The sequence below is a fragment of the Echeneis naucrates genome, chromosome 14 (assembly GCF_900963305.1).
Source record: "Echeneis naucrates chromosome 14, fEcheNa1.1, whole genome shotgun sequence".
Classification (NCBI taxonomy): Eukaryota; Metazoa; Chordata; class Actinopteri; order Carangiformes; family Echeneidae; genus Echeneis; species Echeneis naucrates.
In genome coordinates, this window is record NC_042524.1 from 12447804 (window position 1) to 12466917 (window position 19114).

At 40.1% G+C, this 19114-nt stretch overlaps 1 protein-coding gene across 5 annotated transcripts in view; it reads right to left on the bottom strand.

Moving 5' to 3' along the window:
* lrch2 (leucine-rich repeats and calponin homology (CH) domain containing 2) overlaps positions 1 to 19114 on the bottom strand; it is a 31070-nt gene that overhangs the window by 5067 nt on the left and 6889 nt on the right. Inside the window, exons 2-20 of one of the 5 annotated variants that reach the window (XM_029519164.1) lie at positions 17647 to 17791; positions 17289 to 17415; positions 17091 to 17196; positions 16663 to 16799; positions 16278 to 16408; positions 16059 to 16146; positions 15661 to 15757; positions 15439 to 15536; positions 15213 to 15280; positions 13397 to 13501; positions 12861 to 12929; positions 12326 to 12388; positions 10315 to 10363; positions 10090 to 10230; positions 9755 to 9805; positions 9595 to 9658; positions 7608 to 7720; positions 1078 to 1215; positions 780 to 857 (exon numbers count right to left, since the gene is read on the bottom strand). In XM_029519164.1, the coding sequence (XP_029375024.1) occupies positions 780 to 857; positions 1078 to 1215; positions 7608 to 7720; positions 9595 to 9658; positions 9755 to 9805; positions 10090 to 10230; positions 10315 to 10363; positions 12326 to 12388; positions 12861 to 12929; positions 13397 to 13501; positions 15213 to 15280; positions 15439 to 15536; positions 15661 to 15757; positions 16059 to 16146; positions 16278 to 16408; positions 16663 to 16799; positions 17091 to 17196; positions 17289 to 17415; positions 17647 to 17791 (1868 nt within the window). Of the gene's footprint in view, positions 1 to 779; positions 858 to 1077; positions 1216 to 7607; positions 7721 to 8033; positions 9293 to 9594; positions 9659 to 9754; positions 9806 to 10089; positions 10364 to 12325; positions 12389 to 12860; positions 12930 to 13396; positions 13502 to 15212; positions 15281 to 15438; positions 15537 to 15660; positions 15758 to 16058; positions 16147 to 16277; positions 16409 to 16662; positions 16800 to 17090; positions 17197 to 17288; positions 17416 to 17646; positions 17792 to 19114 lie in introns of those variants that run through there. The other 4 variants (XM_029519165.1, XM_029519166.1, XM_029519163.1 and 1 more) reach the window with 4 other exon arrangements.

The window sequence follows — 19114 nt, forward strand, 5'->3', positions numbered from 1 at the left end:
TGCTCACTCAGTTTTATTGGAGAGAAGTTAAGCATGAAGCTCATCTTGTTTTTATGTGTGAAGTTTAGAGGTATTAGATTTGATTACAGACGCTATATTTAATTATCATCATCAAGATCAATATTACAAGATCATCAAGATTCCTGAACCATGTTAAGTTGTCTTTGAAACATTATACTTAATATGAGAAATGACTCTTCAGAAATTTGGAACTTCAAAGATCTTTCGTTGAATTGGGTGCACAAATTTGTATTTATTTTGGATTTTCTTTAATCCACACAGGGTCAAAATTATTGATGAGTGTATGTAAATGTCTGACCACAACTGTATATGATGGCCCACGATGTACCTGGAAAAAAGGAAAAGTGTGTAATAAAATAGACCCTTAAACAGGGTTAGGGTTAAAATACTGCAATATTTTATCCTGCAAATTCATATTATTCAGATTAAGTTGTGTCACTCAGAAATCCAGGGTACTTTCATTCTCTGAAACCTGCAACATTGTAAAATTTGATATAAATGTCCTCAAATGTCAAAAAAGACACTGATTAATATCAAGATCTCTTCATTTTTTTAAATTTTCTTAGCTATTGGTTAAATAAAGGTGCATACCATACTGCTGAGTGTGCATGACCTAACTTGCCAAAATCAGTTAGTACTTGTAATTTCTGGGGCTCTGTTGATATTACGAAAAAAAAAAAAAAAATCATAAGAATGCAAATAAAACTGTGATACCGTAACTTGTTGTGCATGATTGAAAATATCAAACCAACATTTACCTGTGGAACGCCAAGCTTCTTGCAGGCATCCAAAAAGTTCTCCACATTCCTACGGCATTTCGCCATGCTAAGCTTTGGCTGGAAGAGCCAGAGCACAAATAATGTGAGTAATTAAAAGCAGACTAAATGAACAGAGACTATGAAGCTGCAAGCTCATGAAGATGGTTGATGAGCACTTGTAATAGTTAGAAATCTGTAAGAAACATCTTTTCTGTCACAAAATGGTGTCATTCCGAAATACATCAGTCTAGGGCTTTCTATGATTACAAATAAAATGTCCTCCTTTTAATCGACTTACCACTGCAGGAGAGGGTACGTGGATGCTGGCAACAGACCGAGGACAAATGTGATTGGCTAAATGGCAAAGAACAACCCCATCCATCAGAGCAGCTCCAACATCATCTGGGAGCAACACCTTCAGTCTGGACTCAATGTTCTGGAAACACATTGATAATGACCACAAGGCATTAATATCCTCCAACAGCAACGACGAGATTATTTATTTATTTGTATTATTCACAGTGAGTTATGACTCCGAAAGTAACACTGAGATTCTGTGTTCGTAAGAGTATCAGTGAGCACAAAGGAAAGTGGCTACTTAGGCAGAAGGTTCATGTAGTTGTGAGAAGCAGCTGAGCTGAGATGATCCAGGCCTTCATCGTTCTGTGTAATCGTATTTGGACCTGGTTACAAAGCTGCCACTACTTTATACAGTGACAGAAGCTGTTTTTGTGACTGTATAAACTGTAGCTGACAATAATACTGTGTATCATTGACTCCCTTCTGGTATTTACAACCTGGTGACTGGAGATATCATCAACCTCAGCTCACATGCATTATTATTATTTTAAGCGCCACTAAAAAAGATCCAATGCAGTGCTTCTAAAAAAAAAGTGTAATATTTTTACAGATAGAAATGTTTGTTTCGTGTTGTTTATTTATTTATTTTTTGGCCTTTTTGCGTTTATTTCACTACGTAACTGGCAGAGAGGGAGAGGGGAATGGCCTGCAGCATACAGAGTCACTGTGATTCCATGGCTCGTGCTAAACCCCTCCACCACCAGTGCTCCAAGAAATATTCATTTATAGTCAGCCTAAACATTAACAATAGTTCAGGTATTGTGGTGCCTTTTTGGTAATTTTTTACACGAGCTTTATAAATTTTAACACACAGCACATTTCTAACAGATCTACTCAATGATTCATATTTGACAGTTGGTGTACTGCATCTAAGCTGCGACCAGGTGGGATACAAAACTTTGGTTGTGTTCTACAGGGTGCATGTGCAGCTTTACGTGGGAAGATGGCAAACACTGTCTCTGTTTAAATATGGTCACCTTGGCCTTTTCTCTCTGCCCTCATTGTCCTTGTTAGTGACCTTTGACCCCATTTAGTGCTGTGACCACAGACTGGATATAAAAGTAGGCATCTTATGACCATCAGGATGAATGAACTGGCAAAAACAAGCCAGTTTTTAATTAATTCTTCTCTACTCTCCCCAGTGAGCTTAAGGTCTATACTCTGTCTGTTCAGTCTCCTAAATATTTTTTTTAATGTTGTTTTCATTTGGAGGAAAAAAATGTATTATCCAGAGTATGTCTTAGGGCGTGGTAACTGTTTAGTTAACAGAGCATGGAGCAGTTCAGTCCCAGCCCTCACATGTCTTCGGCTCCGCCATGTTCACAAAATATGGTTTCTTTGAGTTCCACTAGAAGTCAAAGTGATTCCATTAGTGTTAAATGCATACATGTGTTGTAGAAGCATTGTATGATTCATAATAAGCACTGCATGAATGTGGCTTTGATTGCAAAGAGCTTTGATTGGTCCATAAGATTATAAAGGTGCTATCTAGAAGCAATTTAATTTCTCCCCAGTCACTACAATGATTTTCTCCACATTCAAAGTTCATTCACAGTAACTATGGAAACATCAAGCCACAATTTCTAAGGCCAAGACGTTGTTTTTTTGTTTGGTTGGTTTTTTTTCTGTTAAGGCTATGTCCTCTGTCTTGTTCTGAGATTGGAGAGCATTCTTGGTGCACACCAGGCATTTCTTTTGATGCTGTTGCTTATTCTGAACATTGGAAAATCCTTCACCTATGCTTCTGATATCCATTATCTGTCTTTTCTCCCTTTGTAAACCACTGTGAGAAGACTGTTTCATAAAGTCCCTTGGCTCTATCACAGCATTTGAACCTGTTAAATTGTAAAACCATTTGAGTTAATCTGTCATTGATTTAAAGAAATCTTATCAATTTATTTAAAGAGACCCAACAGATCCCCCGATGAGCAAGCACTTGGCAACAGTGGCGGGAAAAACTTCCTTTAAGAGGCAGAAACCTCGAGCAGAACCAGGCTCAGGGGGGGGCGGCCATCTGCCTCGACCGGTTGGGTTGAGAGTGGGGGAGAGAGAGAGAGTGAGACAGGCATTGGCGGGGTGGGGAGGGGGGGGTTGGGGGGTGTAGGCAGGAACATGTTGCTGCATGAAGTTCATGGAGTTGAGCTGTAATACAGAATTCATGCTATATGGGACCAGCAGGTGTTGCAGGAACATGGGATGGAGATGAGTCACCACCTGCAGGATGAGGACAGGGAGAGAGAGGAGAGGAACTGGGAGAGACAGAGACTTTGGCAGAACATGGTTAGTAAATGCAGTATAAATGCTTAGAACTTGGTGAAACTGTGTTTTTTTTAAGAAGGATGGTTCTTATCAACGCATGCAAGGGGGGAGGAAAGGAGAGCGAGGGAAAGGGGGAGAGAGGGTGACAGGGAGAGACAGGGAGAGACAGAGACAGAGAGAGAGAGAGAGAGAGAGAGAGAGAAGCTCAGTCCTTCCCCCAGCAGCCTAGGCCTATAGCAGCATACCTAAAGAGTAGAGGACTTTAACTTTTTAACTATAAGCTCTGTCATACAGAAAAGTTTTAAGCCTGGTCTTGAAAATTGCTAAAGAGTCCGCCCCCCGGACCGATACTGGGAGTTGGTTCCATAGAAGAGGAGCCTGATAACTGAACGATCTGTCTCCAGATTTACTCTTGGAGAGTAAACCTCCGTCTAGAGAGCGGAGTGGCCTACTAGGAGAGTAAGGGACTATGAGCTCTCTGAGATATGATGGAGCTTGACCATTAAGAGCGTATACGTTAAAAGAAGGATTTTGAATTCTACTCTATATTTTACTGGCAGCCAATGAAGAGCAGCTAAAACAGGAGCGATATGATCTCTTTTCCTAGTTCCTGTTAATATTCATGCAGCAGTATTCTGAATTAACTGAAGGCCTTTTAGAGATTTGTTTGGACATCCAGATAGTAATGAGTTACAGTAGTCCAGCCTAGAAGTTACAAATGCATGGACTAGTTTTTCTGCATCATCCTGAGAGAGGATGTTTCTGATTTTCCTAATGTTTCTCAGGTGGAAGAAAGCTGCCCGACTAACTTATTTTATGTGAGGGACAAAGGACATGTCCTGGTCAAAAATTACTCCAAGGTTTCTTACAGTGGAGCTGGAGGCCAAAGTAATGCCGTCCAAACTGATGAGATGATTAGATAGTATTTTTCTGAGGTGCTTAGGGCCGAGTACAATAACTTCAGTTTTGTCAGAGTTGAGAAGTAAAAAATTTCCAGTCATCCAGACTTTTATGTCTTCAAGACATGCCTGCAGTCTGACTATCTGAGTGACTTCATTTGGCTTCATTGATAGGTACAGCTGGGTATCGTCTGCGTAGCAGTGGAAGTTGATGCTGTGTTTCCTGATAATGTTGCCTAGAGGAAGCAGATAAAGCGTAAAGAGGATTGGTCCAAGTACTGAACCCTGCGGGACTCCATGACTGACTACAGTACATGAGGAGGAGCTGTTGTTAACATGAACAAACTGATGTCTATCTGATAAGTAGGATTTGAACCACCTTAGTGCAGTTCCTTTAATTCCAATTTCATGTTCCAGTCTCTGTAGTAAAATATTATGATCTATGGTGTCGAATGCAGCACTAAGATCTAGAAGGAGAAGTATGGAGGCTGATCCATTGTCTGAGGCCATTAGAATGTCATTGGAGACTTTAACCAGCGCTGTTTCTGTGCTATGATGGGCTCTAAATCCTGACTGAAACTCTTCAAACAAACTGTTCCCATCCAGATGCTTGTGTAGTTGTTTTACTACGGCTTTCTCAATGATTTTAGAAATAAATGGAAGGTTTGATATAGGTCTATAGTTTGCCAAAGCATCTGGATCAAGATTAGGCTTTTTAAGCTGGGGTTTGATGACCGCAGTCTTAAGTGCCTGAGGTACATAACCCAGAAATAAAGTCAGATTAACCAAATGTAGATTGAACGGCTCAATTACATAAAAGATCTCTTTAAAGAGGCTAGTTGGTACTGGGTCTAATAGACAGGTTGACGGTCTGGATGATGAAACTATAGAAGCTAGCTCTGAGAGATTCAGAGGTGAGAATGATTCCAGATGTAAAAGAGGCGTCGCAGCTGATTCAGCAGTTGCCGTATTCAGTAGGGGATTTTTATCTAACGTAGGCAAGAGCTGATAAATTCTTTCTCTGATCATGAGAATTTTATCTGCAAAAAAGTTAATAAAATCATCACTGCTTAGAGCTAAGGGGATCACTGGAGCTACAATTTGATGATAAGTAATGACAGACTGCAGCTGCCATAGCATTTATTTTTATACACAGTTGAATTTGTCTTCCTTCAAGACAGCATTGGACCTGTTTGAATCTTCTGTTCTACATGATTTTTTTTTTTTTTTTTCTTTTCAAACATTTGACTTATAGCCAAGGGCGGTGTTTAACAAGCAGTAAGGGGTTTGAGTCTCATGTAATCAAAGCCCTTTGTTTTCCTTCAGGCATTACCTCAGTGTGCCACCCGCATGGCAAGTCTGGGAATGCTTTCTACACCTGCACAATAAAAGGAAAATTGCTAAACTGCTTTGTTTCACAATTAACATTTATTAGGCATTTATGGTTCCTGCTATTCTCGACTATCATCCTAACTAACTACCCAGTCACCGTCAAATTGACACCAGTTATTGCGAGGGGTGGCTGGTGGGGAGCTGGGGCTTCATCCACGAGCCAAACATCCAAGGCACTTCTTTTTCTGGTTGGCTTTTGTTCAGGCGCTGTGCCTTCAAAACCCCATGTGAATGCACTGCCCATGCTAATAAAAGCATTTTTTTCTATTTAGAACTTTTCAGTCAGCCTTGTGGATTGTTTCAACTGGTGGTATTCATAAAACGATGATGGTTAAAAATGCAGTTTATCATTCAGCAGTAATGTTTGTCTAGTTAAACCTAAAAATAGACATCATTTTGAACATCAATGGAATGGAGGTGACATTATCCCCCTTCATAGGATCACTGGACAGTGCTCTGTTTGATACCTCTGAGAGCATCCAGCATGTGATATACTTCCCTCTTGTGGTGGCAGGAGTCTCTGGGGCTGAACGTATAGAGATGGAAGCAGAAAAGCTAAAAGTATGGCTGTAGCAGTACAGATTATAGGTTGGTCGTCAGTAAATAATAAAGAGGGAGGACTTCTGTAGCACCTTTCTAGTCTCAAACTGCTGGCTTTTAACATGAGGACCAAAGGAGCTGGGGGTCAAACCTTTTGATTAGTGGAGACCCCATAGTCACAGCCACAGCCACAACCCTAACCCTTAAAACTCCTCAAGACTGAAGTCTAGCGCCTTAGCCTCCCAGCTCTAAACTGTAAGCCAAAGGGATGGCGTATTTATGATGTGTGGTATGTTCGCTTATTTTCTTTCCTGACTATTATTATTTTGTTGTTTTTTAAATTTGTATGCTCACGCACCTTAAGGAATGCAATGAACAACCATTACATTACATTAAACCATTATGGTATAGTTAAAATTCCCATTATAAGGCCCCTTTTTTCAAATTCAGGTTGCAAGATGGATCTTTACAGCATCGTAAACACCGTCAGTAATAAATAAAATGAAATGCAATTCAGTGTTTTCGGGAAAGAGGCAGTGGATGGTCTCAACACCATCAAGAAATAACTATAGGAGGGAAAATACACTTTTTATGTCTCACACATAGACTTTGACCAACGTTCATCACAGAGCTTAAAGTCACTCAGTGATGCAAAAACTTTGAGCTTGCTTTGCCCCGGACTGAGAATGCTCTCTAAGAGCAGAAATGTAATACTGTATCCAAAAAGAACACAATTTTAATGCGAGAGGAGGCTCAGTCATAATTCCAAGAAAATCTGGACATTTTTATTTCATGGAAAAACGAATTTGTCATGTCTGGGGAAAATCTTTTTGTTTGTTAGATAGCAGAGTAATTTTTTTGAACAGTTAAAAATCAAATGCCTGTAAGTCTCTGAAGAGAACTTTTCAATGCCGATTTGTGCCTGCACACATTGGAGGGACTTTCGGCAGCTTTCTTTAATTTCAGAGCCAATAGGCATGCTTGAATTATTTGTATTTTCATTCAAATACTTTCACCATCTTTATGCAATTTGCTGATAGGTGGCTACTGGAAAAAAGGTTAGCTGCAGGAATGTGGCCATGGGACCCAGCAGTCAAACTGAACTTTAAGTATAATTTGTTGCACTGCACAGGCCTAATAAAAAGAGGCAGATCAGTCATTAGATATTGGAGTAATGGGACCTTACTTGGAACCACATGAGTTATGACACTTGGGTAAATTGGGAACAGTCCCTCAGGAAACATGTGGTCCTGCGACAGTTGATTTAGATTTCCTCTGAGGTATAAATACAATAGCAGGATCTCACAGGGTTTGGTATTTTCATGACTCAGTGCTTTCTGAGAAATGTAAAGTACAAACAAGCTGTGTGGCTTCTGACCTGCCGTAAAAGTCCTATCTGTTCCATTTCCTCTCTCAAGTGCTCCATCTTCCTCCTCATCGTGAAACTTGGGTCAGTTGAGCTGTACTCCTGACGGTTTCCTCTGGTGAAGGCTGAAATCATTGATAAAAAGAAAGATATTTCCACCTGTAAAATCAAACAAATAAGATGTGGCAAAAGACCAAAGCCCTGTCCCCAGGAGATGTTATCTCTGTTTTCAAGAAGGATGTGATGTTGATAGGAAAACCTTCCCTCATTGCACTGGAGGAACTGTGATTGCATCCTTACCTGTGAAATAACGTCAGGATATCACACATTATTGCGAAAGGACAGAAGATATCTTTATCTTTGTTTCAATTTTGTTTTTGCTGAAAAATTGCTTTGCTGGAACAACTACTACTCACAACTGCAACATTATTTTTACTTTTTTTTTTTTTTTTTTAGCTTCCCACCAGTAAATCAAAACCCAGCCCCAGACATTACGAGTAAATATGAATAAAACTATTTTATTTATTCATCTTCAACCGCTTATCCCTTTCCAGGTCGCAGGAGGTGCTGGGGCCAATCCCAGCTCACATTGGGTGAGGGCGGGGTACACCCCGGACAGGTCACCAGCAGAAGCCAAACAGAAGTCATCATTTGCAGCAAAGTCTGTCTCTTTTATGGCTGAATAGCATGAGTGAGTGCATTTCCCACAATCCCTAATGGGATGTTTCCTATCCACATTTCTCATAGTATATTTGTACATGAACGTATTCACAACTTGTGTATTGTTTAGTGTTGTAAATCAAATCAGATTTATTTATATAGCGCCAAATCATAACAAAGGTACATCAGCACACTTTACCTATAGAGCAGGTATAGACCAATTGTTCAACTGTAGTTAATAAAGGCGTGCAGCTTGCAATAGTTTGGGCTCAGGAAATATTTATTTTAAAGCTATATAAATTATAAGCAACTGCCTAGTATTCAGAAAAATAAAATAAAATAAAATAATGGATGCACACAAAGGAAGAAGCAAAGAAGATAGCAAAGCAGTATCAGGTAGTTTCCTTCATTTCTAATGTTGATGAGAAATGACAGCTCACAGGAGCAACTGAGGTCAAGTTAAAGTCCAGAAGACAGAAAAACTTTCTGAAAGCACTGCTCGTTGGATTGTAAGAAATAAAATGAAAACTCCTTTCAGGAAGATTTAGGTGTGGTAGTGCACTGTTTTACTGTGCAGTGGCACAAAACACTTAATCAAAATCTATCATAATCTATCATAACTTGAAAGGTGCAAACTGAAGCTTTTGCCATGTTACAAGAGATTTCAAAGGAGCATTATGCAACACAGCCCAATAATTCTGAAGAATTAGAAAACTTTGCAAGGATGAATGGGGGAATAGTTGGCTGCAGAAATTGTTTACCAACCATGACACTTGCCAAAAGGTATATTAATAAATCCTGCCCTTGTCAAAAATAAAAATCTTGCCAGTAATAGCTCTAAGAAATGTGACAGCTTTTCATTCATGCCCTTCAGTGTTCACCTGTTCATTTTATTAATTTCAGCATAGATGGCCAAACATTTTCATGCCACTATACTGCTCTTGTTCAGCCTTGTCCATAACAGTTTACACTGAACTAAAACAGATCAGCAGTTCTTCAGAAGCCCTCCCCACTTCCAGAGAAAGGCTGCTGGAGTGCTGCCGAAAAAAACTTTTTTTTAGCACTCAGAAGAAAACTATTCACTTGATAAATACAAGCCCTGGGCAGAAAGAGGCAGTTTCTTTTTCGTTGGACCAAGCTAAGGATGGCAAATTTACATTTATTAACTCCCCCTGCTTTGATGCAAAAACCGAAATGATTACATATAGTATGTCAAATCTTTAGGCCTTACATTGTTATGCATTTCCAGCATACACTAATATGACACAACAGTTATTAATACAGTTACATGGTGGGAACGTAAACAATAGCAGTCAAACAATGAGCAATTGTGTATTACCTGATCTTGGTTTTAGCCCAAACACTGTCAGAGTGGTGCTGAAGTCGGTGCCGCCTAAGCCTACCTGGAAAGTGAAATCAGAATTGGTCATTGCAAATTCACTGAGTGATAATAGATGGTTTGAGTCACTAAAACAGTTGGATTTTTGTCTCACACTGACCTCACAGTCATCATTTCCACTGGAGTTTTTTCGAGCACTTTGACACTTGTACTGTGTGGAGAGGAAAACTTTTTTTGACAATGTGCATTTACAAGTGTGCGTGAGATGGGTGTGTTAAGAACAACCATTTTTCATCATGTCATGTTAAATGAAAGCATTTTTTCCAAGTTATCCTGCAGTATCAGTATACATTACACACATTCCCCCATTTTTTTTCAAACCATAGATGGTATCTAGCAATGTGGATTTTCATGGCTTTGAGATATCTGCCTTGAAACCTGATAAACTTAAAGCCACAATTATTGCTAGTTTGTACAGCATGTGCACAGCTATACCTTCAGATAATCTTTTCTCAGATATTTGTTCCTCCTGCGGTCTTCATTCTGATTAAGGACCGGTGGGACTTCGGGCCATTTTAGCTCTGAATCTGACGGATCCGTCTTCAGACTACCATCAAAGGAGCTGGAAGAAGAAGGCTGTAAAAGCAGACAGTTAAAACTGAAATTATTCCCAAGAGAGAAACTATCCAGTGAGAAATAGGAGACATATAGAGAGTGTACCTGTCCACTTAGCACTGACGCTCCGCTACTTCCTTCATCCAGAGAAGCACTAGAATAAAGACAGAGAAAATGAAGTTGTTTGTTTTTTTTGATCTAAGGAGAATTTACTATTCAAGTTGAAAAAATGGCCAACTCGTGACCAAAGGACGCTTAATAAAACAAATAATCCGTTTTAATGTATTCAGGAGCTTCATTTATTGCAGAGTAAATAGAAAAAGCTTAAATAAAATCAATATGTGCTGTGACTGTGGACTGTTCTCTTATTAAAGTTCCATTTGTAGCGCTCTCCAGTCCATCTGCAAACAGCATGCCTGATTTAAAATCTAAGAAAATATTTTTCTTTAAATGTTGCTCATGAGCCAAGAGTTGTTTTTTTTTCTCTACACCCCAGTTCCTGTGTTTACACGCACAGGTGAGTCACTTTGTTTCCATATTAGTGGACGTTTTTTTGACTACAGCTCTTCTGCAGAAATTCCCTTATTTTAATTCAGCCTTTATAAAAGGATGGCGTGTGCAAAATCTACTCCTTGTAAATCAGTCATTGATGCTAATAATTCACAGGTGTGGTGAATAAAAACATAACAGGTAATGTACACCGCCATGACAGATTTCCACAGACCACAAATTACACTCACAGACTTGATGATATGTTCAAGTTCAAGGCATCACCAAACGATGACTACTGTGAATAGTTGCTTGAACTCATCTGTGAAGATGTCTGAGAGACGTCTAATGACAGCGGTGGACTGCATGTCTGCTGAGCTTATGGCAGTATGCAGACTGGATGGTATGTGACCTTTGGCCATAATCTAGTCGGTGTGACAGACACGGGGGTTTCTTTGGCACTGGTAATGATGGTGATGGCATGAGGGGGCCAAAGTTTGCTATGGGAGGGTGTTGAAGATGACGAGCAGGACACGTGTTAGATGGTCTGCACTCTCTCAACAGTTGATAGACTGCTGAACTTGGCTGACTCTGACTATGTCTGAGGTCATTAACCTTTCCCGATTCTTTGTGAGTCTATGGAAGAGCCTTGAAAGCACGCGTTGTGCACTAGATGGAGAATGACTGTCCCACACATTAAACTATGCTCATTATTTCCATAGTTTAAGATTTTAAATGAAACCTCACATTTTTAGACTGACTCACCCTGTATTACTAAGAATACACAGCATTCCTTGTTTCAGTAAATGAATATTGCTTCTGCATGTGTATAATGTTGTGGGTGATTAGCAATATTTGTTGTTTTCCTTAACAGCATCTCTATGGAATATTTCACTATTTGCAAAAGTTTTTGGGCCTGCTACGCAGATAATAAGCATGAAAGACAAAATGTTTCTGCAAAGTGTCTTCGCAATTTGCATAAAATTCCAGATGCCTTTTTTTTGTTTGTTTGTTTTATTCATCTTTCAAAACACGAGAAATTGCTGATGTTCTGTTTTAATAATACTTCAAATGTAGTAATGTGTTAGAATACAAGTCGAAAAGAATTCCTTTGTCATTATCGGAAATCTTCAAGGGAAATAGTCAGTGTTGTTTGATGGCAACAGTGATATGGGCGGTAACAATTTAATCCACAACAAACAATTTCCAACAAATGCTGTCACTGCTGGGCAAGAAGCATTCCTAAAGACACAACGCAGACTAATCTGCACACAACTTTTCTGCACTCATTTTGTTGTTTTAGTAGGTTTACATATATTCGATGTCCTATATTTACATTCTCCATTCCAATCATGTCCACCACAATGTATCACACATTTTTAATGTTATGAAACTAATTCTACAAATCAAATGACCTTATTAGGATTGGGACAACAGAATGAATTATAATACATTTTATTTGCAACGATTTAAAAAACTATAACTTACTATACACAGTTGACTATAAAACTAGGATCCAATGTAGCCAAAAAGCTTAAGCCTCTGACTATCTTTTTTCATGCACTGTTTTTGAATGTAAATATGTTCCTAACGTGCTACAGAAAGCTGTGAGTCATTGAAGACGTACCTTCGAGCAGTCTGAGGTGGGGCCCTTGGTTTGCTGCTGGAGCTTCCAGAGTGGCTTAGGAACCTACAGACAGAACAATTGAGTTACAATGCTGGATGAAGAGCATTGAAAACTACAATAACTTGCAAAATATTTTTCACTCAAAATTTACAAGGCTGAATTATGAACAGTTTACATTTCATCTGGAAAAAGAGCAACTAGGCTGAGTGAAATACAAGTTGAGCAACAAAAGGGAAATAATGAGCACAATGGGTAGAATTGTTTCTGAGTTAGACGTCACATGTCTGTTGTATGCATAATTTTCTGGAACAATGGGGGCATTTCTTAAGATGAAAGCACAATATGTTGCAATTCTAAAAACATTTCAGGGTGCTGTGATCTTCTCAAAGAGCGCAACAGAAGAATGTTTTTAACAGCATTAACTTTGACCTGCTCTTGTTAAGGTAGATAAAGAAACAGCAGAGCCTGGTTGTGACAGTAGATTTGCCCAGTGGTTGTATCGCCAGTGTGACGTACAAATTGTCGCCCCCTCTACCTGTGTGCCCGGCCAGTAACTCTCCGTCGGTGTATAAGACTCTCTGCTCTGCAAATTAAGGACCGTCGTCTAGAAGCCACACATCAAATGTGCACCAGCCGAGTTGAGGCAGAAAGCATGATCAGGACAGGCAGGACAGGAATGGAAAGGGAGAAAGGGAAGTAAAGCTCATGAGACTTCATTAATATTTGAATGGGAAATTTGCTGAACGAGGGAAATGTGGAAATTCATCTATCTAGATAATGAGAAAACGGAGAGCGAATCCAACCAAAACAGGAATAAATCTTTTCACAGTTTCACAGTCATTGACCATCAGAGCCAAAGCAAATAAAGATCAGATTCTAAGAAACTATGTCCCCTGTGTGCTGTTACTCTGGGAACCAGAAGCCAGACAAATGTTGTTGAGGACCGAGAGTAAAGGATAAGGATGAGTGAGGGGAAAGTATTAGAAGAAACATAGATTTAAGAAAATGAAGACCTAAGTGAGGAGTATTTCTAAGCAAGTATTGGATGCAGAGGTGAGAGTAACCACACACCGATTCTGCTGCTCCTGCTGCAAAAGCTGAACGGCAATCTTCCTCAAATCCAGCACTTCCTTCAGCTCGTCATCCTCTTCCTCCACTAGCTGCTCTTTGTCAGAGCTGCATTCAGTTCAAAGTTGAAGTCAGTGCCATCAGAGACAGTACAAAGAATAATGAGTGTAATTATTCAGCTAGCTGCAAACATTGTATTAGCTGAAGTCTAATACAGCAGCATATCTGTCTTCAGGATGAGGAATGCTGTGAATACTTGCTCAGCTGGCTGCTTTCACTGCTGGTGAAGCCTCTGTAATCACTAGCTAGTATAATGCAGAGTGATCAGTCATTATGGACATTATTTCTGCATTACTAATGGCCAATTTGAACAGAAACCTTTATTTGTGTATTTGAAATTATGGCCCTATGCAGCATCTACACTCACCGGCCACTTTACTAGGTACACCTGTCCAACTGCTCGTTAACACTTAATTTCTAATCAGCCAATCACATGGCGGCAACTCAGTGCATTTAGGCATGTAGACATGGTCAAGACAATCTCCTGCAGTTCAAACCGAGCATCAGTATGGGGAAGAAAGGTGATTTGAGTGACTTTGAACGTGGCATGGTTGTTGGTGCCAGAAGGGCTGGTCTGAGTATTTCAGAAACTGCTGATCTACTGGGATTTTCACGCACAACCATCTCTAGGGTTTACAGAGAATGGTCCGAAAAAGAAAAAATATCCAGTGAGCGGTAGTTCTGTGGGCGGAAATGCCTTGTTGATGCCAGAGGTCAGAGGAGAATGGCCAGACTGGTTCGAGCTGATAGAAAGGCAACAGTGACTCAAATAACCACCCGTTACAACCAAGGTAGGCAGAAGAGCATCTCTGAACGCACAGTACTTTGAACTTTGAGGCAGATGGGCTACAGCAGCAGAAGACCACACCGGGTGCCACTCCTTTCAGCTAAGAACAGGAAACTGAGGCTACAATTTGCACAAGCTCATCGAAATTGGACAATAGAAGATTGGAAAAACGTTGCCTGGTCTGATGAGTCTCGATTTCTGCTGCGACATTCGGATGGTAGGGTCAGAATTTGGTGTCAACAACATGAAAGCATGGATCCATCCTGCCTTTTATCAACGGTTCAGGCTGGTGGTGGTGGTGTAATGGTGTGGGGAATATTTTCTTGGCACTCTTTGGGCCCCTTGGTACCAATTGAGCATTGTTGCAACGCCACAGCCTACCTGAGTATTGTTGCTGACCATGTCCATCCCTTTATGACCACAATGTACCCAACTTCTGATGGCTACTTTCAGCAGGATAATGTGCCATGTCATAAAGCTGGAATCATCTCAGACTGGTTTCTTGAACATGACAATGAGTTCACTGTACTCAAATGGCCTCCACAGTCACCAGATCTCAATCCAATAGAACATCTTTGGGATGTGGTGGAACGGGAGATTCGCATCATGGATGTGCAGCCGACAAATCTGCGGCAACTGTGTGATGCCATCATGTCAATATGGACCAAACTCTCTGAGGAATGCTTCCAGCACCTTGTTGAATCTATGCCACGAAAAATTGAGGCAGTTCTGAAGGCAAAAGGGGGTCCAACCCGTTACTAGCATGGTGTACCTAATAAAGTGGCCGGTGAGTGTATGTGCATATTTGGGCCATTACTATTCTTGAAGCCTGGTGACTAGTTAGAATCTGTGACTAGAGAACTTCTGACTAATGTTTTTGCTAATCTTTGGTAGAGATATTGGAAAAAGCACATGATGATTCAATCTAACATGACTAATTTGTTTGAGTGATTTGCTGATTCATAAACTCACCCTGACTCCTCTTTCCAGCTCTCTTTTTCTTTGCTTTGGTGAGACATGTTAAGAACTTTTTCAAGTTCCTGAAACACAAACACAGAAAGATCAATGCACATCTTTTGTTTTATTAGTTTCTCATGCTTGTTGGTCATCATGCTTTTACCAAATGATGGATAATTATATAGTTTGCGTATGTGTACGCCTGTGTGGACATGTAGATTGCAGATATATAGATCCATACCTTTATACAAGACACATGACTATTTTGCTGCCCATCACACTCTGAAAGAGCAGGATCCTCATCGGGGTTGGGCTCTATAAAGTCATAGAGATCCTGATCTGATAGAGGGAGGAAGCATCCGCGTTGATCACTTAAACTGTTTCATTTTAGGCACTTCATTCAACAACCCCGTGTCTCTGTTATTGCTTTCAAAGGGAATGTGTGATACTTATTTTCGGTAACCTTTGCAAGAGTCCATTTTGGAGAGGAGTGACAGTGCATCAGCACGGGCTGTCTCTGAAACCTGAGAGTGCAGGCTGACGGTGTCATCGTCTGAAGGCTGCAGGAGAGTAAAATGAGGATCTGCACTTGACTGAAATATTTGCTCATGGTCAACATTTAACAGTGAACCCATGCATATGGATGATCGTGCATAATAAGAGAATCATAAATGCTCTTTATGACCCCCTCTGAGTTTTGTAATAAACAAGTTAAAACTAATACTGGCTGCAATTTAACAATGCTAAATACTGAATCAGAAAAGCGTACTTGACAATGGGTATCTTGAACTATTACATTCTGGTAAGTCATCATGTATTGGCTATGCCATCTGTGTTGATGCTGAGTGTCTCAATGCTGACCTCTGTTGTAGACAGCCTCTTGTCACCATTGTCACTACCAATTCCAGAGTCAGGCCCGTGGTTCTTACTGGGATAAAAATCTTCCATGCTGGAAATATGCAAAATGAACAGCTTGTTAGCATTTATGTTTATCAAAATGAATGTGATTAAAAGGAAAGAAGAGGAGACTTTAAGATGCCTTAGGCTTTGTGTCATTTGGGAGACTCTCTATGTCAGTACCTGTCTGTAAGAGGCTGTGGGAGGCAGCGTTTGCCAAGGGAGGGAAGGTCCAGGGTGTCTGGCTTCTTGTCCATCCTACATGCCTGGATGTTCAGGTACTTGAATATGTGCACTTTGCCTTTGAGACAAATCTGAAACATAAAAATGTTCACAGGGTTAGAGTTGTTTAATGTTCATGTTGATTCATCCACTAGATGGTGCAATTGTACTAGGTTCATTATAATGGGAAGGAAACGTCAACTTAACCATTCAACCAGAAACATGAAACCCAGAAAACCTCTTTGTGCTGCCTGTTTCACGCCACAAGCATAATTAGTGTATCACAATAATGTGATATTGAAAGACGCAACTTTGAATGAATGAATGAATCAATCAATCAATGTACCTGTGCGGGTGGGGACTGCATAGGATTGTTGTCCAGGATGATGTGCTGCAGCTGCCTGAGTTTCCTGTAGGCTGGAGGAATCTCTGTGATCTTATTGCAGGAGAAGTCAAGTCGGATGAGAGGCAGGTCAGCCAGCTCTGCAAGAGCAGAAAAGAGAAGATGTTTCTAAAGAGCTTTCGGTGAATGAAACACACTGCTCAAAACACAATGGCCGATGTAGTCATTCCGATCTAATCAATCTACTGCAGCAAAGACTGTGGCATTTCAACTAGACCCTCCCATGTAGGGTAGAGTCATGTTGCATTTAAAATGTAACACCAAAGTGAAATTTTAGTTCCTGTTTTTCTTATTTCTAAAGCTTTGCCGATTTAAAGTGATGCCTATTCTCTTAAATCATCTCTAGAGAACTATGTTAGTGACAGACTGACCCTCAGGCAACATGTGAAGACAATTCTTCCTGATGTTGAGTTCTCGTAAGGCATGAAGCCTCCCAACCTGAGCTGGCATCACTTGGATTTCATTACAGCTCACATCCTGTAGGGGGGTGTCAAAGTGTAGGAAATGGAATTGCTTTAGCTGTGCAAAACAGAGAAGTCCATACACAGTGATGCATGCACACTGCTCACCAATTCCATCAGCTCTTTGGCCTTGCCTATCTCTTCAGGGATGGACACAAGCTTGTTGTTGCTCACCAGCAGAACTTTGAGGGGGAGGTTGAACAGGTATTTTGGCAAAACTGAAAGGAGATTTCGACTGTAGAGAAAGACAAAACATTGACCGAATTTTAAAACCAAGTAAGAGACATAGAACAGTTAGTATCTAATGACTTGGAATAGAGTTTGAGCAAAAGCGGAAATGCCTCTCTTCCATGAAAGCCTTCTTACCCTGATATTGTAATTAAAGGGGAACTAAACTCCCCCTGAAATATAAAGCTGAGCACAGATAAACATTAAATACAAAAGTAAATTGTTAGCAGTGTCTCACCTGATGTCAAGATAAGTCAACATCTGCAGGTTGATGATAGCTTCTGGAATGCACTTGATGCAGTTGTGGTAGAGATTGAGGGATTCAAGGGGGGCGAATAGACACACTTCTGGGGGGATTTCTGTGAGACGATTTTTGGATAAATCTGCAAAGAAGCGGATGGGAACACAAATTCAGGACACAACATTGTTGCAACACCTGTGCCAGTTGTGATTCCTTGGGGCACGAGGCCATAAGCTTGAAAGTCTGATCGATACATTTCCTTACATAATCTTATCTGATGTCAGGTTCTAGTTAGAGTCTTATCCTGTCTTGTCAGTTCCTGTTTTATTTTTCTAGGTTTTATTTTGCGTCTTACTTCTGTCTTCCTGTCAAGTTCCCCGCTGTAATGTGTTTTACCTGTATCTACTTTTCCCGTTCCTTGTGTGTACTAAACCCAAGCCTATACCAGATCATCTTGTCCCTTGTGTCAGCATACCACAACTCATTTATATGAGTTTCTGGCGTATTACCTGATTCTGCCTGTAGCCGAGCCATTCCATACCTCTGCCTGATTTTTGAAATCTTGCCTGATTTTGACCTCCTTTTCAGATTGTGACTAAGTGCTAACCTCGTGTCACTCTGCAGTTTGTGTCTGTGGTTCTTGGCGCTCATGGCAGATAGTGTTTTCATCAAACACTGGTCTAAGATTACAAATGAGTCTTGAGCTATTAAGTTTGAAGTGCCACTGGCAGGGCAATCTCAGTATTTCCAAGATGAATCTCTCTGGGAGTGAGATTGCACATTAATGGCTGTAGATTTATATAGGAGGGTTGAGAGCATCAGGACTCAAGTTACATTTTCTATTTTTATTGTTTGTTATTTTGTGCAGCAGGTTTAATCTACAAATGGTTCTTAATTTGATCTATCTGTCTAAATCTGGACAAAGGTAAGTTATCTTATTTGCAAGCCTATTGTGAAAATATTGAAGCCATGCTAATGAACGGTGCTCTCTGCTAAATGCTAGTAGGGCTATAATCACTAAGTACAGGTGAGCCTGACAGCCATGTTGTTAGTCATAACATAACATTGACTGCAAAACCACAGAGACAATTGTTCAGACATTTCACTCTAAACAATCAGTGGACAAAAAAAAGAAGAGAGAATCACTAAAATCAGCCTGTGTAATCCTCTAGCCGCTATGAAAATTTGTGGTAAATAAATATTTGTAATCCTTCCTGTCGATATTTCAGTCTGTGTCTGTTGTATTTTTTTACTGTTCATAAAAAATATATATTGATGGAGATTATTTACTTGTGATGAAAGCCTGACAATAACTAATTTGGGGTGAGTGTGAGTCTCTGTAAAGATCATTGTTGGTTTTATTTTTATATATATCCTAGTAGTTACTGTTTGCTGCAAAATCCCAACCCAGCTTTCACTCTACAACGTGTATGTATGAATGTAATTCCTGTTCTACCCAATGAAC